This window comes from Eleginops maclovinus, chromosome 3 (assembly GCF_036324505.1).
Source record: "Eleginops maclovinus isolate JMC-PN-2008 ecotype Puerto Natales chromosome 3, JC_Emac_rtc_rv5, whole genome shotgun sequence".
In the NCBI taxonomy this organism is placed as follows: domain Eukaryota; kingdom Metazoa; phylum Chordata; class Actinopteri; order Perciformes; family Eleginopidae; genus Eleginops; species Eleginops maclovinus.
Window position 1 is genome coordinate 12,765,674 of NC_086351.1, and position 22,371 is coordinate 12,788,044.

At 39.2% G+C, this 22,371-nt stretch overlaps 1 protein-coding gene across 1 annotated transcript; it reads left to right on the plus strand.

Annotated features, from left to right (window-relative positions):
- The first annotated feature begins 1,428 nt into the window (after positions 1-1,428).
- pde11al (phosphodiesterase 11a, like) lies at positions 1,429-10,367 on the plus strand. The gene is made up of 20 exons (XM_063879680.1): positions 1,429-2,205; positions 2,890-3,048; positions 4,281-4,370; positions 4,668-4,808; positions 4,955-5,019; positions 5,225-5,345; positions 5,557-5,632; positions 5,726-5,793; positions 5,913-6,005; positions 7,127-7,177; positions 7,259-7,405; positions 7,484-7,591; positions 7,951-8,060; positions 8,135-8,225; positions 8,896-8,996; positions 9,214-9,291; positions 9,385-9,448; positions 9,679-9,753; positions 9,917-10,000; positions 10,092-10,367. Exons 1-20 carry the CDS (start codon positions 1,429-1,431, stop codon positions 10,365-10,367), a joined length of 2,775 nt encoding a protein of 924 aa, XP_063735750.1.
- Positions 10,368-22,371: the final 12,004 nt, after the last annotated feature.

Genomic DNA, 22,371 nt, shown 5'->3' on the forward strand with positions numbered 1-22,371 from the left:
TTCAATCAGCACACAGGCAGAACTTAACAGTATAAACAATGCAGTTGCTTCTCCTTGGACATGACAGACTGCTTTCAAAGTTGCAAGGTTTGCTTTGTTTGTTGGCTTTTACAAGACCCATATTCTGCATTCTAATTTTAATTGGGATTCCCAAGAGACCTTGTCAAAGTATCAGCAAAACACCCAAGTCCTATAAAGCAGCCTAAGCTAAGTCCAGTAACCAATTACCCTCCTCTGCCCCAGCGGAGCCACAGCTCTCCGGATTACATTCCCTGCTGCTGCATTATAAATGTGCCACAGCCTGCAGTGATTTCCCTATAAAATACACTTATTGTGCACATACGGGTTGATGCGTCAAAGGTTGTACACACCACCTGAGTTTCAACTTAACCTGTAGTTCTTATACCCAGTAAGCTATGAAACACTCATCTTTCTCTAGAGGAACAAACTGAACGTGTTTATATTCTCCATTCATGTTACATAACCCAATTCAACCTAATAGTTTATAATTAAAGCTAATCTTGCTATGAACCCAAAAGATTAGCTTTGGGCCCCAACTTAGATTTTCATACAAGGTCTGTGCAGTCTTTATGCTCACAGTTCATTTTCAGTGCTTCCCAAAGATACACCACACGACCACAACACTATATTTTTGTTTTCTGATCTGATAAATTGAGGTTTGGTTCAAATTTATCGACTAAAATCAGGGTATGGAAAGAAGACCACTGTTAAAAGACACCAGCATTGACTATGGTGTAGACCGACTCCTTGTTTGCCCAAATATCCATGAACATCCTGCCTAAGGTTCATGTGCCATGGGCAGTTGCCTGCATTATCAAAAATATAAACAAATCCAACACACATTTCACAACAACAGAGGTATAACTTGTGAATTTTTCATTGTTTAAATGTGCATATTTTCTTTGTTGAGTTAAGCTGTCTTTTCAAACCAGCACATCACTGCTTTTACACATTACAAAAAAGTTGTTCTTTCCCTGCAAGGTTTAAATGTAAATGAAATATCAAATTCGTACTTGGTTGTGATTGGAGCCTAGCACAGAGTGTCTCTGGTGGTGAAGCATAAAGAGAGCGAGTGAACAGCCTGCCCTGCAGTTTTTAAGGAGAAAATGTTAGCGTTGTGTTTCTCTACAGCTCTGCAAAGTATTCCTCAGAAACCTCCAGAAACACTGTTCATTCACGACTTGACAGGCAGCTGTGTCCACTTTTTCTCTCAGTCTTTCAGGGAAGAGGACAATGGGCTGTCTTTTATATGGGGGAATAATAAATTGTGGATTTTTTAATAATCAATTTGAGGACATCACTTCTCTGAGAAGCTCGTCTGCATACGCACCACCCCGTCATCCACTCATCTAACTCTTGTTCTGTTTCATTTGAGTGTCTCATTTGGTCCTCACAGCAGCTTTCACCATGACCACATTTGACTTCTCGGATATTGAGGCTTTTTTGGACTGCCACCCAGATCTCTTCGAGGAGTATCTAGTCCGAAAGGCGAAATGTGACCAGGTGAGCAGATGGCTGAGGGAGCATCCGCCGTCGAAAGTGTCAACCACAGTGGAGGAGAAGCGTGGCGCTGCCCAGGACCCGCTCTGGCCGACCAACCCGGAGGGGCTCCGGCGTAGATCCTCTCACATGGAGCTGCGACGGAACTTTGCCCGGTCCAAAGCCACCACTGCACACCGGACCTATGATGAACATGTGAGCCTGAGCGAACACGAGTCCCAGTCCAGCATGAGGCGTCGTGCGCTCCTTCGTAAAGCCAGCTCTCTGCCTCCGACCACCGCACACATCCTGAGCGCCCTGCTGGAATCCCGGGTCAACGTGCCCCAGTACGCGTCCAGCGCCATCGACTACAAATACAGACTTAAGGAAACCAACGAGAGGGAGTTTTTCTTGGAGCTGGTGAAGGATATCTCCAATGACTTGGACCTGACAAACCTAAGTTACAAGATCCTGATAAATGTGTGCATCTTGGTGGACGCAGACAGGTGTTCGCTATTCCTTGTGGAGGGACCCGCACACAAGAGGACACTGGTGTCCAAATTCTTTGATGTGCACTCTGGCACCACTGTCAGACCATCATCGAGCACCTTAAACTCCAATGAAGTGCAGGTGCCATGGGGAAAGGGTATTATTGGATATGTGGCAGAGCATGGAGAAACTGTAAACATCCCAAACGCATATGAGGTAAATGTGTATGATAAATAAATACTGCTACACCTAGACTAAAGTTGATGCAGATGTATACAGCTGCAGCTATTGATTAATTATTTAAGACTAGTGTTGAAATCAGAAGATGTTTACCACTGGGAGTAAACATGAACACAAACAGTGGTGCCCACATTAAAAGCATCCACAAATACACAAAGAATGTAAGAGATTTTAATTAGATGTTTTTGAAGTTGACCTCAGTGACTTGGTTAAGGGAAAGCTCCACTCAAAGGGGTTGCTCAACCAGAATAAATGGAGAAAAGACTAATTACCTCAATTATGTCAGAATAGACATTAAACACTCTCTTGTGAAAGCAAGCGTTATAATTCTTCCCACAAGCCACATCATCTTAAAAGCAACCACATCATTATATCTTAACCCTGGGCTTCATGGTAGGCTAAGGCAACATTGTGAATCACCTGAGGTCTAATACTGCAATAGTTAGTGTAATTATCTGACAGGGATATCCTAGTTATTCTGCTTTAGTAAAAACAACAGGAATGTGTTGTTCTGTAAGTTGCCAAACTTTTTTCTTTTAGGCAGCTTAACAGTAGCCTGCAGACCCTGAAAATGTGAAGCAATGTATTCAGTCTTTTTGTGTGTTAATGTAGGATCGTTCATGTTTGATATAACATTTGTTTATGCGATCACTGTTCCAGGACCACCGCTTCAGTGATGAGATAGACAAGTTAACAGGCTACAAGACTCAGTCCATCCTCTGTATGGCCATCTGTAACAGTGATGGGGAAGTCATAGGTGTTGTTCAAGCAATCAACAAAAATCCCATGGGCACTCCGTTTACCGAGGATGATGAGAAGGTGAGGCTATATTATGTTGCCATGCTGCCAGGGGATTTTCACATGCATTTTATTGGCCATTCAAAAGCCTCAGTATTATTGTAGCTGGTTTGAACATTGAGGGCGTTTCAGAGTCAGTGGTAAAATTGGATTTCTGAGGCTTTTTTTTCACACACACACACACACACACACACACACACACACACACACACACACACACACACACACACACACACACACACACACACACACACACACACACACACACACACACACACACTTGAGCCATGCAGCTTAAAGCAGTGTTTTTACAGTTTATCTTAATGGCTGTGGAGAGGGCCAAAGTGTTCACTCTGAAGCAAAACACCTGAAACATGAAGGGAGGAGGTCAACCTTTTACTCAATGTGCAGCATTTAATATAACTGGCTGCACAATACAGTATATAAGCACACTCAGGAAACAGATTTTAAATGGTTACACTTTCAATTGCTCCTTGAGCAGTCCATTTGGAATGAGTTTGCTACAAACTGCCTGTATTACACACTTACTTTCACAGCTTTTATAATTCCACTGTTCTAGTTTTTAGTTGAAATAATATCTACATTTTTAATACTGCTGGCTTCTTGTTTAGGTGTGTAGCCAGGTAAAAAAAAAGTAAAGCTGAGTTACTGTGGGTAGAGTCGTTGAAGACACAGAGATGCTGGTGCAGTCAATCTCTGTAGTCAACAGGTAGTTTATGTCAACTCACCAAAAAATCAGCTGCACTGAGATGCAGCTGATGTTTGTCCACAAGGTGGCAGAGTAAAGTTGTAAAAAGAAAATGTCCCCTGACATTTGTTCTCTGGCCTCCTCTTCAAAAATATCAACTTTAAACAGCATTGTGAGTTGGCAGAATGTAAGGTTTAGAAAAGCAACATTTTTCCATATGTGCTAAATAAAAGGACCTTCAGTAATTGCTTTTGACCAACAAAGATAACGAGTAGAAAAAAAGACATCTGATCTGTCAGCTTACCATGACATTTTAGCACCCTTGATGTCTCACGTAAGGCCTTCTTTCTTCAAATCAATACTTCATTAACAGGAAATCTATTTGTAGAGAAATGTTTGCAAAGAAGCAGACAACTCCATCACCACCTTCTACCCCCATTACCATGCACTCTTTATTTTTTTCTCTTACCCAGTTTAATGCATTTCTGTTTAGCACACAAATAGCTAACATCATTATTGATTATGCATGCTTCTCACCACTCAGGTACTGCAGATGTATCTACCATTCTGTGGAATATCGATTTCCAATGCCAAGTTGTTTTCGGAGTCTCGAAAGGAGTATGAAAGGAGTAGGGTAAGAGAATATTAAAAGTGCAATTACAAAAAGATGGTTGGTTGTTTTGTAGCCACTGGAGTATTGAGAGAAGAAGAATAACATGCTTATGCTTAGCAGAGTTTTATTGGTCATAACTTTAATACAAATACCAATACCAATGAAGGTAACTTATATAGTGGCTAACAAACGTATAGTGCATCCTTTGACAGCCTTACATTGTGAATATGAATCATGAATATGATATATATATATGATATATAAAATGTTAACACTGTGTATCAAACAAAAGTCATCAGTCCTTTCTCCTTGCTACAGGCTCTGCTGGAGGTGGTCAATGACCTGTTTGAGGAGCAGACTGATCTGGAGAAGATTGTAAGGAAGATCATGCAGAGAGCGCTGACCCTTCTGCAGTGTGAACGCTGCTCTGTGCTTCTCCTCGAAGACATTGATTCACCCGTGAGGCTCTTTATCTGCTTTTTTCCCTGCTTAACAGATACATAATTTAGAACTTTTCCTTTAGACCATGTAGCTTTTCTTGTACACAATTCTCCCTTTTTTGTTGCTACATGACATTGGTTGTGCTGATTAAAGTCTTTCTATAGGTTGTAAAGTTCTCCAAGACGTTTGAGCTCATGTCTCCCCTGTGCAACATTGACCGTGACATCAGGTAAGAAAGAGTTTTAGAGGGATACTATAGGGAGATTCCAAAACAACAACACATAGCATAAACAGATGTGATGTGCGTTCATACAAATCGATACAAGAAACAAACAGGAAAAATGAAGTTACTCAATATAAACTGCAGTTGTGTTGCACATTTAAGTGCAGAGAAATGACTTTTGTTTTCCTGTTTGTGTTATTGGCCACATCAGCATGGAGAAGCTTTCGTGTTCCGATTGGCTGATCAATAACAGCATTGCTGAGCTGGTGGCTTCCACAGGATTGCCGGTTAACATCAGTGATGTGTGTCAGGACCCACGCTTTGATGCAGAGGTGTGCACACAAAAGTCTCTTTATAAGACTTATTAGAGAGAGCAAATGTAACTGCAGCAAGTAGACAAAGTCTCACACCAGAAACACCTACACATTGAAATTTATGTGTTATTTTACTTTTTTTACTTGAAGAAGCAATATGGGACTGGGCCGGTAATAAAATATATTTTTCTCATCAAACTCCATTTTCACTGTGTCCCTCTCTTTACAGGCAGACCAGGCCTCAGGGTTTCACATCAGATCAGTGTTATGCGTCCCTATCTGGAATCGGACTCATCAAATAATTGGTAAATCGACCGGAAATAATAAAATGTTCCTCACTGGGAAACCAATTGTTGTTTTTACAGTCAATGATTTGCATTTGCGTGTGATTTCTGCAGGGGTTGCACAAATTCTGAATCGCTTAGACAGGAAGACGTTCAATGATGCAGATCAGAGACTGTTCGAGGTTTGTTTTTAATAACTCTATAGCTGCTCCATCACTTTGTTTAAATTGCATTAGATTTTACATAACGCCAACATCTTGTGTTTCCTTTTATGGTTTTTTTCCCTTTCATTTGTATCCAGGCATTTGTGATTTTCTGCGGACTTGGAATCAACAACACTATGATGTACAATCAAGTTAAGAAGACGTGGGCCAAGCAGTCCGTAGCACTGGATGTAAGCACTAGAACATATTGAGTTTTTTACTCTTTATTAAATCATCACCCTTCCACTTTAGCATTTATGAGGTAGGTTTTTTAAATGTATTTGTATGTTTGACTTTTTCTTATTATTTTTGTGACAGTGATGTGATGTATCCACATTTAAAAAATATTGCAGATGAAAAATTACAGAGTGGCTTCACCAACCCTATATATGACAGGCATATGTGTTTTACACCAGTATTTAAAATACATTGTATTAAACATGCTCTAGATAAGCTGTATTTATAAAATATACATTTCAAAAGTTAATTCACTGAGGCTACGGTTGAATGTTATACAGGCGCTGATTTGCTAGCAATCATAATATGCAACACGCTGAATTTTCCTCGACTAATATTCGTATCCATTTTGTTAAACTAAAAATAACATCTATTTAAAATGAGTGTATGGGCAAATAGTTAATGAGGAAAGTAATGTCACTGAATATTTTATATGAGAGGCTCTTAACAATCATTAGCATCACCATCAGTTTTCTGCTCCATTGCCTCAGCAAACATGGTTCTGCTTCTCACCATCAATATTTCAGCTGCTTTCTATAATTCATGATAAATACATGTGCCAGTCTGCTCACCTGTCATCAAAGGCAACACATACTCCTAGTGTATTTCTGCCACGTTATCTCTGCCATCTCTAGAAACATCTCATGCATTTTTTTTTTCACATGATACTTCAAGTTTAGCTACACATTACTTTTAAAAGCACAGTTATACTCTTACTCGATCGTGATCACATAACAAGAAAATTAGGAAAGATAGCTGGCCTTGGAGTTCTTGCAAAATATTATCTTCTGCAACATTGCCTTTTTTAAAACTTTAATTCAATTCAGGATTTTCACCTCAACAGCATTGCATTAGCACACTGAAATAACAGGATTGTTGACTTTAATTAAATGTAATAGTTGTATAACCTGTGTACCTATTAGGTTTAACTTAATATTATTGTTTTGACCTAACCTAATACATTTGTGTGAAATTTGTTGACATAATATATTTAATTAAGTCAACGTTTCCGTTTTTTTTGTGCACCATAAGTTCCCTTTATCTCACTTTTTTTGCACAAATTTATATTTTTCAGATGTTGTCCTACCATGCTACCTGTTCTAAGGTAGAAGTTGACAGACTCAAGGTAATCTCCTAGATAACAACCTTCATACATTATGATAAAACTTGCTGTGCGATTGACAGCTCTGTCCTATGTCCCCCTAAGGCAGCTAAGATCCCCCTGAGCAGTGAGTTGGGCATCGATGAGTTTCACTTCAACGACTTCTCTTTGGACAATGACGCCATGATCACCGCGTCACTCCGGATGTTTCTCGAACTTGGTGTTGTGCAAAAGTTTAAAATTGACTATGAGGTGAGACCCTGCAATATGTCCTGTGAGATTCGACATTTGATATGTTTGTATATCAGCCACATGTCTGTTGTCTTGTAGGTTTTGTGCCGCTGGCTATTGACTGTGAGGAAGAACTATCGAACTGTGGCGTATCACAACTGGAGGCATGCCTTCAATGTGTCGCAGTGCATGTTTGTTATGATCACAGTAAGTTTTGATATATCTAACTTCAAACCTCTCACCTGACAGTTATGACTTTTTGAGGTGATTTTTCAGTCTCGGCAGACTTATCAACAATCAGTCGCTTAAGAAAAAATATTCAGGAGGAAACAACATAGGATAAACCCCACAAAAGAAATTCAAAGGATTATTTGGGTTAAGCCTCAAAGAGAATGATCAACTTGACTGATGTGGATTGCTAAAACTCCCTAACATCAATAACCAAATGTATTTCTGAAATGTTCTGTCATGTCCTTTTCTATTGCATGGCAGTACATAGAGAATGAATGCTGTGGTTGACTCTGCTAAGTGGATAAAAATTTGCCATTCTGCTTGATGTTTGGCAGACAGCCAGTTTCCAGGACGTCCTGTCGGAAGCTGAGATACTGGCACTGATGGTCGGCTGCCTGTGTCATGACTTGGACCACCGTGGCACCAACAATGCATTTCAAGCCAAGTAAGTGTGGCAGGCCTAATTGTATGATGACAAACACTCTACAGAAAGCTTCACTACTCTGTTCTGACCCGCAGGACAGGTTCAGCTCTGGCTCTGCTCTACGGCACGTCAGCCACCCTGGAGCATCATCACTTCAACCATGCAGTCATGATCCTACAAAGTGAGGTCAGACCAGTACTTTTCATACGATTAGAATGCTTCAGTAATTCAGAGGTTAAGTTTATTGGCTGTGGGTGTTTAATTAACTTGGATAAGCAAATTAATTGGATCCTTTTTACCATAAGAAAAAAACATTAAATGCAATGTTGCCTGCTACAAAAAGCTGGATGGAGTCAAGGTATTGAGGTTTATTTGCTTATTTGAACTATAATGGCTCAATGCCTGTCAACCCTTGCGACGCCTGTCCTTACAAGCTTAAATAAACCCAACTCAACTAGAAAAACAAAACAAAACAAAAGATAAATATACACCAGCAGAATACAATAAAACCCTTTTAAAAGGAACCTCATCATCCATGCCTACATGTGTGATCCCTCTTTGTAAACAGTTTTAAGATTCGTAGGCGGCACAACTGACCACCATTGACGTTATGAGACTGCTTTGATCAGTTTGATCATCTGGAAATGTTCTCTCTATTGATTTCTCTAACAGAGGACTGGGAAAGTCTATACACACTGCTAATTAACATTGATAATGGGTACTGCGTTTGACAGTGAGCAATGACTTTACCAATGAACTGGCTGTATAAGGAGACATTGTAGCAACTATTACTCATCCTTCTCTGCTTTGGTGTATATGCCCTAATGTATGCTATTGTTTTTTTTTCTTCTCACAGGGTCACAATATCTTTGCAAACCTCTGCTCTAAGGAGTACAGCAACATGATGCAACTATTGAAGCAGGCGATTCTCTCCACAGACCTTACTTTGCACTTTGAGTGAGCGGTCTTTTTAATGAATTCAGAGCCAAGGTGCTTAGTGATTATATAAGAAAACTGAAATAGATGTATGCATATTATTGCTAAATTCACAGAATAAGAAGGATGAACATTTTGATTTTTGTGTTTTTACAGAGTGATCTTATGGTGAAAACGGTCTTTATTCTTTTGCATTCTTATACTTTCTGTATCCTTGTCCTTCTCATTGCATTGTAAGGCGCAGAAACAAGTTCTTTGAGTGTGTTCTCTCTGGAGAATTCAGCTGGACGGATGAAGGACACAGAGAAGTTCTCAGGTTTCTATCTTTTTGCTAAATAAAACCTTCCTGTGCCAACATCACTCTAACTGAAAACAAATAGATAGAAAAAAGCTTTGTTGTCATTGTCAGGTCCATGCTGATGACAGGGTGTGATCTGGGCGCAGTCACTCGTCCTTGGAAGATATCCAAACAGGTTTGAAGTTTCTCACATCATGCTCTGATGTGTTAGGGCTTGGAGATGTAAAATTAAATTTGGAAATAGTTTTAAGAAAAGGATCTGTTTGCATGTTCTTCCTGAATGTAAAGTAAAGCATATTGAGTACAAAACAAAACAAATGCAGGCATCCTGTTGCTAAGACGCCATGAATCCAAATGTTACATAATGTTTGAGTAAAATGATTATGTGTGGAATTATTTGCCAAGGTTGCAGAACTGGTGACGAGTGAGTTCTTTGAACAAGGGGACAGAGAGAGGTCAGAGCTGAAGTTGACCCCAGCAGTAAGTATGGACGTTTTCCAAGTTTTTCTTTCACTAGGATCTTTTTCACACACATTTCTATGTCATAGAGAGTTGGCAGCATACACTCCAACCATGCTGTATATGTAAAAAAAATAAATGATGATGAATGTTTTGTTAGTAAATGACAATCACCTCTCTGTAGGCCATATTTGACCGCAATCGCAAAGATGAATTACCTGCCTTACAGCTAGAGTGGATAGATGGGATATGTAGACCCCTTTACCAGGTAGGTCACTCTTATGTTCACTGTCTCACAAAAACTATACACATTATTTATGAGTTTTAATATCAATGGTACTCCTATGTTTCACTCCCAGGCAATGCTGAAGCTCAATAGGAAGTTACAGCCAATGGTCGACGAGATAGATGCTAATCGCAACAAATGGCAGGAGCTGTGCTCGTCCTATCAGGACACACGCAGACCCTCTGTGACTAATCAGAGTGCCGAATCAGACAAGAGTCCTGAGCCCCAGGAACAACCAGACTCCACAGAGAAGTTCGGGTCAAAGTCTGAGGTCAGTCAAGATCTGCGGTGCAGAGTGAGCAATGGTTCCTGTGATGATGGCAACAAGACTTCTGCAGGAAATAAGTAAAGCGCACCTAGTGTTACGGATAGGTTTATCCATTTAAAAGCTAACATGGGACTCATCCAGTACCCTGTGATTTTTTATCACATGCATTACGCTAAATTATTTTCACTTATTGTCACTGTGCTTAACTCAGGAGTGTGCCAGTTGGTCAAAATATACATTCAAAGGGCAGTTTCCCATATCTATCTATTAGTTTATCCATCTGTCTATCAATCTATGTTCTATCTATCTATCTGCTTTTTATTATTGAAATGTATGAGAAGAAGGGACTGCTGTTGAAACCAAAGAGGGCCACTTATTACTGTAATTCTTTGTTATGGGAAATGCCTTAACATCTGAATCCCACTGGAACAGTGTTACAAAACAAAAAAAGTAATCACTGTGATTTCTCTTACATGAAATTGCCATTATGAATGTAGACCGGAGCATGATGTTGTTCCTGAATGTTTCTTACTGTCTTACCTCATTTGCAAAACTTTTGCTGCATGGCACTTTTGTTTATGTTCGCAGGTTAACTGGGCCTTCTGCAGTCAAATTGTTTTGTGAATTGCATGTGTGTAACATGTTTTGTCAGTGGGTAAGGAATTAGTAAGAGAAGGACGAAAGGCCAAACGTTAGTGCATTGATTGTGTACTGATAAAATCTAAACCATCAGGCTGATTGTTTGTATGTGAGACCTCATAATGAAAAAAAAAGAGAAATGACACAGATAAATACGGCTGTGAAATTAGCTTTCAGTAAAGAAATTATTTAGCTTTTTTGGAAATATGAGGGATTTCTATAAAAGCCCTGAAAGGCAAGTGAGAAAAATAATCTGGTGATACATCATTTCAGTCTGATCTAAATAGATTTCTCTCCTGTGTTTATGATTTAACGATTAATAAACATTCCTAGTTTACACAAAGAGATGGAAGCACTGATTCATAACTTACTAATATACAGTATATATACTTTTTGTTTTAAGTACATGAAACAAATACTGCATAACCCGCCTGGAAGAAAACGTGCTGCTCTTCTGCCTCTTGTGGCCAAAATGAGTATTAAAACAACATATAAAGAATTCTTTAGATATAACTTTTTCTTTTCTGGTGAACAGATAAAACAAACTATAGCAGAAATATTATCCAGACAAAACTTTCGCCACCTTCAAAGAGATAAAGTATAAATAATTAATGAACTTAGAAAGATTATCCTTTTTTTCACATGAGAAAACTTTAAAATCAGGCTCAGAAAATGGAAAACCAGATTTGTTTTCCTCACTTGCCTTTTAGGGCATTCATGAGTGTGTGCAACATTGATTCTTTATTTGACTGAGACAAACACAAGTCTGTATGTCTGTGCAGCCTAATCTTCTTTTTTGTTTTGTTCACAAGTTCCCACATGAAACTTGTATTGCTATTTTATTCGAATAAGTACAATTGGTTACAGTAAACCCATTAGGATGTCACAGATGACTCCCCACATAAAACTTTGTTAAGCCAAGTGTGGCACATGTTTTTGTTACATACAGCCCCGGAAAAAATTAAGAGACAACTCCACATTCGAATTAAATCCCAATCTCTACATGTATGGCAGCCATTCCAGTGTCTGTTGAATTCCAACACGGAGATATGTTGTCAGTAGTTTATAAAATACAATAAAAAAAGGAAAAATCATTTCACTCAAAGACAAACCTATACATAGTAAAACCGGGGGAGAAAAAGATAATGCTGAAGTGGTCTCTTAATTTTTTCTAGACCTGTATATATGTAAGTCCTAACACTGAACTATGCTTGACAACTACAGTAGTACAAACAGGATACATAAATGCCAAAATAACAATTTCAAGGAGGTATAAGCATAATGTGTATTTATATAACCATTTGTTTCTTTGAATCATCACTGTTTTGTGGTTCTTGACAGCATGTCAAATATCTTGAAACTGCATGTTTTATGTTTGATGTTGATACTGAACATTATCTTGATGCCTTTGACTGCCCTAAGAGATTTGCTTTGCATGACATTACTGTAAGGAATAAACCTAGTGTTGTTATGTAAGAATTTTGTCGCTGCACTATTGTTGAGAACAGATAAAGATTTCTATTTTCGATCACAGACTGTACCAAAATTATACATTCATACTTTTTCTTACATCTGACTCTATATTTATGCTAAACGAAAATTGGCATTTTTCTCCTGCTATTTATAAAAACGTCCACTAAAAGTACATTATTAGAAGAGACAAAAACCTGCTACACTTCAGATGAATCAATCTCCAGCTGGTTTTGTGAATAAAATGCTATGGCATGAAAACTGACTTTTTGTTGTTTTTTTATTTATACATTTATGGATAATCCCTTTGGCTCTGGATGACAATTCCTGTAATTGCCGACAGTGTATTACCCTAAAGTCTACTGAAGAAACTGTGACACTCACTTACAAATAAGGGAGGCAAGCAGACTGTGAATTGGTCTCTAAAATGATGTCAAGACACGGTCATAGTCGCAGCATGATTCACAAAACACCGTGGATATGAAAATGAATATGACCAAAGAGAAAGGAAAAAATTTGTATAGTGAATTAAATGTTAGAATTACTAAGGTAAACTAAACATTTAGGCTTTTAAATATATGGAGCAACACAGTAACATGTTGGAGACAACAATGGGAGGTTAAAGGCCAAGAGTGAATTCAAGCAGTACTTTACCTGAGCTAGATAACACCATGATTCAAAGTGACAGAGACAAACCACATGCATACAGAACCAAAAGGATAATAAAACCTGATGCACTGAATGATGAGGGAAGGACGTCTGTGATAGATCAGATGTCAACATGGGCTCAATGTAAAAAGATTTGGCTGTTTCTCATCGCTGATTATCACGAGTTGAAGTTGAACATATTTCTTCTCATGGCCCATGTCATACTTGAGTCTCTGAAGATATGGATATTAATAGTTTTTTGTGACTGAAAAATAACATTTGCATTTCTGATGCTCTGCAGTCCTGCAATTGCACCATTTGCTTAGAATAGCTTCACAACAGAGTTTAATATCCATAAAAAAGTAAACTAGCACTTTCCAAATCATCTCATATCTAAGCTAAAAGAACAAAGTGCATTAGTGAATAAAATATAACCAGTGAGAAAAACACTCATGAGCGCAGAAGTGATGCTAAACACAAAGCCAACAAAACACAGCCACAGCCTCTCAGAGAGCACGATGTCAAGAGATTATTTACATGTTCACACAGTCTCTTTTAAATCCCGTTACTCATCATTGGAGAGTGTTTGATGTTGATTTTAATAAGGCAGCTAGGTGAGGCAACAGTAGCTGCAGCAGAAGTGTGTAATACTGTGCAGATCCACGCACACGCAGCCGGCAGCTGCTGAGCCATAGCCAGAGTCAGGCCTTAATCTATAATTCAACATGGATTGAGTTTATTCTCCTCAGGGTCGATGATCAGGCGAGAGCCGGATGAAGAGAGGAGGGAGAGCCTTCCAACCACATTTTTGATACAGGACTGTAGTCTTTGATCTCTCTGCCTCTCTCTCTTTCTCTCCTCTGCTGTTTTTCATTCTGTTTCATCTCCCTCACACACACACACAATGTCTTTCACTGCTCATCAATCTCACATTCTGTACTATATGTTCACGCTGGCAAACGGATGCAAAGCACTTAACGAACCAGGCGAGAAACAAACACCCCGGAGGGACTTGTGTAATGTTTAATAAATCTTCAAGATATTAATACACCTAGTTTGTATCCTGAGTTCTTATGGCGGAGGCTGAGAATAGAAACCAAACAATCATGCGATAACCTCTGAGAATGAATAATAGCAAAGGTATTAAATACTGTGTGTAAACATGATCACAGTAATGAGAACGCTCTTTACTGCCGCTTTGTAAGTCTAGAGGAAATGTCCTATATCCACTTATAGAAGCTAGACTGGGGCGAGCAAAGCCATGCAAATGTAATGGTGTAAAGTAGACTATAAATATTGATACATACTCTCAAAACTAATGGTAATGCAGGAATAGCATTGTTGGCCTCATGATTATTTATTTTGTTTTGTGAATATAATATCATGATACATCACTGAGACTCTATTATGATGAATATCTTTTTCCTACCGTTTTTGTTTTTTTAAGGCTAGCAGTAGTAGACAACAGTGTGAACAGGCTTTAATAATTACATATTAACCAGCGCATCGGGAAGGTAAGGTAAACTATAGGAAAGAAAAAAAACACTAAGAGGCTTTTCACATGCATCCCCAGATTCCCTATAAACATCAGCTTGTATTAGTAATGCAAACGAACGTTAAATCAGGAACTTTAGAAGAGCTGAGTTTCGGAGTTCAGTCTTGACCTTGCAAACAGCGGTTTACTAAACCATCTCACTTTAATTTGTCCATTTAGTATCTATTCTTGAGCTTGGATACACCAGCTAGATCCAGACTCATTAGTTTTTTCCCCCCTGAATATGGATGATGGAACACATGATTTTCTGAGGATTCCCCATAGCTCAAACTGTCTGTTTTATGCAATACAAGACTTTGGTGTGCAGGATGTACTGTTAAAAAAGCAGGACCAGCAGGGGGCTTTCATAACTTCAGTGTCAGGGAATTATTGCAACCACTGTAGCATTGCTGGGTCCCAGATGGTGTTCTGCAGAGCCAAGATTTAACAGAAAAAGTACAAAAGATATGAAGGACAGGCCGTCATTATGAAGTATGATGTGTTTTAACCTTGGGATTGACTGTGGACATAAATGGAGCTGTTCTTCATTCCTGAGTGCATAGACAGTCGGATCCACCTTAAAAACAAGCCTTTGAACATTTACAGTTGTCATTATTTAGATGTCCAGAACAGATGCTCATGGCTTATTATCCTTAGAGATAAATCAAGACGTGCTTGACTACTTAACCTTCGAACCAACCACTGTACCCTGCCAACACCACCTGCATTGATGAGGCTTGTTAGAGATGCCTGAAAGATTTTAGACGAAGAAGAAAATATATCAGTCTACCCTGGATTGACCACGGCTTTCTGTGAACCCCATGTGGAAAGACTTACTTGTTTCGAATAGACTTGTGTTGATCCCCTGACTGCCCAGGGCTGATATTCAAATCAAGCATTCGCGCAGTCGTTTAGTGCAGCGGAGACACGTCTTATTTTAAGTCCCTCAGTGGTCACATGATGAAGCCACAGTCTCAGTGGAGGTTGGTGCATGTTTGCTTTTAGCCATTTACTGCAATGCCTTGTCTGGCTGTCTGTCATAATCAAAGCATCCTCAGTGTTATGACATGGAGATGAATAATTGATTCATGCAGGCGGCTCACTGGTTATATAATAGTAGACCCAGTGAAACATCAGACAGGGCTCGAGTGTGACAAAGTGTTGCATGGTAAGACAGAAATGTTAATACAGCTTGTTGAAATAGACAGTTTGTATTTAAATGAGCACAATTCATCAAATGGTTTGATTACAATGTGTACTTAATGAATGAAGTGATGTGAAAGACACTATAGTATTGCTCTGAAAAGTTGCAGATTCAGGGCACAGAGCTCACATTACTGTCTGTTATTAAACAGGTTTTCACTTCTTTATGATTTTAATAAAGCAAACAAATAATCAATAAAAAATGTATTTCCATCTGGACACAAAAGGGATGTTGAATATTAACATCCTTAATGTACACTAATATAGTCAGGGATATTGTTTGTTTGTATGACTGAATTTATTTAACAGACATTTTGCTATTTTTTTTTGTTTTGCTACCCTCATGTGGTAAATAAGAGCACTTGCATTGCCGGGGAACAAGTGAACAGTATCTCAAAGGAAAATTAATAGAGAAATCATGAATTGGAAATTGAGAATAACAAAGATTGAAAAAGCAAGAAAAGTTTCAAAAGCTTTGTAACGCCCCAAAACAGAACTGTTACATTGTTGACAACTTCTGAATTTGAAGTAAAAATGACTTAGACAGAGGTAGATAGGAAGAGAGGAAGAGAAGGCGGAGCATTTGCTCTTGACCAATGCAATGGATTTGACCAGAGACTTTGAATAAAAGAGGAAGGGAGGATACCCAGAGTATCCTGTTGTCCCGCTGACAGCTGGAACCTCCCCCTCCCTGATGACAGGCTGGAGCTGGATTCCTTCAATGAAAAGCCCTTTGATTGTTGGCAGGAACTCCTCTGGTTTGGCTTAATGGGTGTCAGCTCTGTCAGGGTGATGGACGGGCGGGTGTTTCACCCCTGATAGAAACAAGCCCCTCCAGCGAGCCGCTGACTTTCAGAGAGCAGGACCTCTGCCAGTCAACTTCTAACCTCCCCTCAAACAGATGGAAACAACCACTGGTGGGATGGAGTGTAAAAGTGATGCAAAAGTCAGCCAAAAGCGAGTTACAGAAGCAAAGAATGAATTTCTCAGTCCATAGCAATATCAAGGTTAGCAATGTTTTCCTGGCCATTTTTCAGAAACACTTTGAGAAACTTGTTTCAACTCTCCTACAGACAATCTCCAAGGCCAGAGAGACTTTTATTTTTTTGCTTCTACCTCTCTAAAATATGTTTTATTTATATGCTTCATTGTGTAGATATGTTTGAAAAGATCAGTATAAAGGCTACAACTTAGGTAGAAAGGTTTCTGTCTCACTCTGGCTTCACTTGTCTGAGTGCCCTATCACTTCTGCACTGTTCAGCTTGAATTGCAGCCCCTCAACACTTTACCATTATCAGTGTGTTTTTCATGGCCGGCGCCACATGAGCAGCTAAGGTCCTCTGTCTGCCCTGTGAGGAGAAAATACTGCAAACATGTACACTGAGCTCAGACAGGCAGCAGTATTTCTCTTTTCTCTTACTTCATCCCTCTCTGTCTCACGTACACACACTGAGAGTACATCAACTGTAATTGTTTATATTGACTTCAACTTAGCCCTAAGCTCCTCGCATGAATCAGTGCTCACCACCATCATGGCAGGCCTTCACACTGAGGTGGTCTGTAACATCGGGGAAGGGCAGCGCTGAGTTTGTGTGGGCAACCAGCCAGCGCTGACCTTCCAACATGTGAACACAAACAGGAAAACTCTCTCTACAGGAGCCTCAGACAGCTATCACACTCTCTATGTTTTTACTGCACATTTAGCTTTTGATAATATGCTGTCTTTTCATAATAATGTAATATGAAAATATGTATAAAATATATGTATTAGTTAGCATTTAGATGTATAAGTGTTCCTGTGTAAAAGTCTTGCTGCTGCAAATGCTGATCCTGATTCAGAAACAGGAGGTGAGATGTGTGCACGTCTAAGCTTCATTTGAAAAATGGTAAATAGGCCATTGTCACAGCCAACCTGTTATCTTATTTTAACAAAAGTAATTGATGACAAAAATGAATGCATTGGTTTTGGTAGAGCTGGTATCCTGCATGCTCACTTCTGCAGCCTCCTGGAACTCTTGGAAATGGTTTCAAATTGTACCTGCTGTGACAAGTAAAAAATGTCTGACATGAACATACATCTATAAATTCTGTGTACTGTCACAGCTGGTTTCTTTATCTTTGAAAAACAGATTTTCTTTTAGTTTAACATGAATACTGAGGTAAAATATCTACTACTGACATACATTAATCTTTAAAATAATTATCTCTTAGGTATTACACATGACTTAACATAAAGACATCATTGTAGAGGTTATCTAATTGCACAAATTCAGACTTCAACTAAGTATACTTAACTCCTTGTGGTTTGAAGGACATTTTATGTCAGTATTTTTCTCTTAGAAAACTCAGCCTTGGTTTGTCCAAGAAAATTTGTTTTTGCTGCAGCTGCGGCACTTTATTCATCGCTCTGAGTCAAGTTGAACACATTGCACAATGTCCGGGTCTAAATGTAACACAAGCCTTCACCTTCAATGTCTCTATAGAATAAAAGCACAACTACCTGTTGATTTTGTTTTGTTGGCCCTTCCTGTAAGTTATTTATGATTAATTGTGTTGATTGTAATGCTGAAAATTAATCTGAAGGACATACCCCTTACAATGAGTAGAGCAACAGTTTACCTTCTACTATTACTAATAAATTTAATATTTATTTAACCATAGTTAAATGTATGTTTCTGTTTTGTGGTCAAAAATAAAAATGAAAGAAAACACAGTATTTAGGGACAATAAAGTCAAAATATATACCAAAGATATGTTGAACTGTTCTTCAAAAGCAGCCACAAAAATCATCCGTAAATCACAAGTCAGGGAATTATATCCCCTCACTTGCACTTAACTTAGTTTCAGCTCTTTCACATCGTGACCATTGACTCAGCTCCCCCTAAGGGATAGGGGGGGGGGGGGGGGGGGGGGTTAGAATTAGGGAGGTCTGAGAAACTCAAGACCTCATGGCAACATACCACTCAGCCATCACAAGCACTTAAAGTCCTTTAAAAAAGCTGCAGTGTTGTTTATTATTGACTCTGTGTGAACAAAAGCTGGAGCCCTGGTGTCTCCCTGCTAACAAGGCTCATCTGAGAGCAGGAGAGGAAATATAAGCCGGCCTGTTCTTGCCGCTTCATTTCCTGGCTGGTAAGAGCCTGTTTCCTGTGCTTCAGCCTAAACATGGCATTTCACCGGAGGGACTTTGCCACTTGTTTCCCCCCTGACTTTCCCTCCCCTACTTTCGACGCTCAGCTGCAAACAATTTATTTTCAAGACACACTGAGTAACAGTTTCCAGATTAGCCCCGGATAGGACTCTAACTGAAAGAGACATTTTGGAGGATGGACAATGTAAATCAGCTTCATGTTTTGTCAGTTCCAGGCAATGGTTCAAAACCTAGGGAGTGTTTGTGGTTTTTCATTGCTTTATAGCAATGCATGGTAAGCAACCGCTGGAAACACATTTTCACACCCAGCAACTACTTCATGGAAAGAATAAAGCTGTCTACTTGAGGAAAAGCTGTCTCTCCTACAAACCGTGTTGGCTTTGATTTAAATTAACTTAGAGTTGTGGGCCACATATAACGGACAAATGTTAGACATCTGGCTTTTCCCTGTGAAACCAGAATGATTGAAGGAGTAGTTTAGGAGACACTTTAGGATACATATGATTTATTTGCTTTGTTTAGTTAGATAAAAACATCACTCTTATACCCTTACTTTGAAGCTGGTGAAGGTTGGTGTATAAAATAACAAGTTGTCATTTGACGACCTTTGAAGGCCAAAGGGTTTGGGACATTGTTTATTAAGCAAGGAAAACTTTCAACACATTTCCTTAAAACATTCATAGTGTTGTAACCTATTGCAAAAACTGACTTAAAATTCTCTTTGCATGTTAAGAATGACACACGTGAGCTTGAAGGAGAGGCACTGTACCAACCATGCCCTTTGTCTCAACTCTGTGCACCTAGCCGATCACTGCATACAAAGCATTCTGATGCCTTTACTTCATCTTAGCACAAAGACCCAGTGGAATAAGCTAGCCTGAAGAAAACACTATAACAGTTTCTAAAGCACACTCATTTGCATGCTAATTGTCACAGTGAGGTTAATAGGCTTCCAGAGAGAACCCAGGAAGTGAAAAGTTGCTAAACCTTTGTTTTTAGTTTGGATATAGTTAAAATATTTCTGTGAGCTTTACAGGCGTCCCCTTTTATTCCTTTGAACAATTAAATCTTTATGATTCGTTTCTTGTAATCTTGAATGTGTGCACTGTCAAATACATCTGAAAACAATATAATGTACATGTATCTCTTACCCCTAACACATGTTACATTTTAGGGACAACCATGAGGCCAAGAGTTGTTTTTCCAGTCCACAACTACAAACACATTTTATATAATTATTTTCCAGCTAAAAGGACATCTGTATTTTTTATTGCCTACAATACATAATTAAAGACAAATACACATTCTTAAACCTGGGTTGAGTGTTTTAAGCCAAAACTAAACCGTTCACCCCTTGGAATAGAGGAGCCTATCAGTTACTGTGACCTGTCTCCATCAATTATCCAGATTTCACCGCAGTGTATTCTGGGCCTTTGTTCAGAGTTTGCAGGGGTAATTACTGGCAGGACCTGCTTAAAGCTGTTATTTTCCAGATGGCAGGCAGGCAAGACTCAAGAGCTGGTTAGTCCTACCATGTGTTCATGCTGGAGCCTAAACAGCGAGCACTTAGCCTTCAGATGGCATAGAGCTGCTAAAGGCCTGGCTGAGCTGAAATGGGTCATGGTCAAAGTACTTTTGGCTGAAGAAGAAAAGCTTTAGATCCCCAGGACCTAGGAAGCAAATGCTCAGTATTCAAGGGAAAAGCCTTGCATCCATACGTGTGCAGACCAGACTCAGAGTTTGATTGCAGATGGGCAGGTTTCCTGCAGCTTGAGTGGGGACATTTAGGGTTTAAGGGTTTGAATCCTGATTGGATGCGAGGCAAATCTAGAGTTCAAAGCATACAGCTGTGAGTGAGAGAAAGGGCGAAAGGTCAACAGACTGGATTCGGTGGTTTGTGGAGCCGCACTCGATGAGAGCAGACAGTCAGCAGCTGCAGTCTGACAAGGAGATCTACCACGGCAAAGGTCTCCTCACCACTCATGATGAGATACTATTCAGCTGTCTGCCCGCTGGAAAGTGCACTCAAGAGTCTAGCCATTGTTTATAGTCCTCATAGGTGAATATGTAAAAGAGTATTACTTATGTCAGTATGTATACAGATCCAGATGAATGTGCATTTGTAAAGGGTCAGTAAGAAACAGCTTATATGTATCAGTGAAAATCATAATCACACTAAATGTAACACTTTCATGTCTATATAAATGAAGTTACCATGAGCAGTTTTAGCTTAGTGTAAAGAAACAAACGGGGGAAATAAGTTTTAAAAAACCAGTAAGCGGCATCTTTATAGCTCATATATCAACATGTTATTTCAATGTTTTTCTTTTAGAATTCTGCAGTTGAGCCAATCCATTTTCTTGAATTCTTAATTTCTCTTTATCCAAAAGGAAAAAACAAAAAGTCACGGGGGAGTTTTCATTGTATGGGTTCACTGGATGGTGATGATGGTCAGCTGTGAAAGGGAACACTTCACATCCAAAGAAACTGAGATGGAAGAGTGTGTGTGACAATGGCCGGACCCGAGAAAGCAAACAATCTCAGTGGAGACAGCAGCAGGCAGTACTTTGTGAGTAACCACTGGAGCATCATCCATTAAAATACAGAGTTTTTATCTCAAATTACATCATGTAAAATAAATGATTTCAAGCTCTATCAATAAAATACCATTACTAGAATTTTGCAGGGGCTTTGAAAAAAAAGGATTCAATATATTAGAAGTTTACTGAGAAACAGTAGACATACAGCCAAAGTTTCAAATATAAAGCCTTCAAAATTTGAGCTTTGTAAAAAACAATAGCATACTTACATTTTCTTTCTACCTCTCTGACAAAAACAGGCCTGTGAGCTGACAGACACATTCCTCCATGTCCGTCTGAAAGGACTTTATTTAACTATCCCCCCGTTCTACTCTGCCCCGAGTCAACGAGTTTCATCACAAAACTCACGAGAACAAAACAAAGAGCACTGAGAAAAGAAAGAAAAGTGAGGGGAATGACACACAGAGAGACTGGGAGAAAAGGAGAAGCAGAAGAAGGGGGGGAATAGTCTTTTTAGGTTCAAAGACGATCTTTCTCCTGTCCACTCTTACCCATTCAATTTGTGCCACATTGTCCCCTGGGGGGTTGGGGGTTGCTTGTCATTGGTGCCATTCACCTGTCAATCAGAATGTTACAGGATCCAATGGGCTCCATGTTGGGGAGTGGAAACCCCTGGCCAAGAGGCATGAAACATGAAATCACCACCTGTTTACGCTACCAACAAAACAGTCTGAAACTTCTTCTTCAGCTCAGATGACCCTGATTCTTTCCTTTCTGGAATTTGGGGAAATAATAAACCATTATCTAAATGCTCCTCCATAAAATAAGTTATTAATCCTAAACGGTGCCAAGAGTTCAGTTCATTTATCTCTACTGACTTGGTGGTGATTTTCTATTCAT

Bases quoted from the DNA above. Each gene is read 5' to 3' on its own strand.
- pde11al (XM_063879680.1), top strand. From the start codon at position 1,429: ATGACCACATTTGACTTCTCGGATATTGAGGCTTTTTTGGACTGCCAC. The intron at 9,449-9,678 runs GTTTGAAGTTTC...TTATTTGCCAAG, and splicing joins CTTGGAAGATATCCAAACAG to GTTGCAGAACTGGTGACGAG. The intron at 10,001-10,091 runs GTAGGTCACTCT...TTTCACTCCCAG, and splicing joins TATGTAGACCCCTTTACCAG to GCAATGCTGAAGCTCAATAG.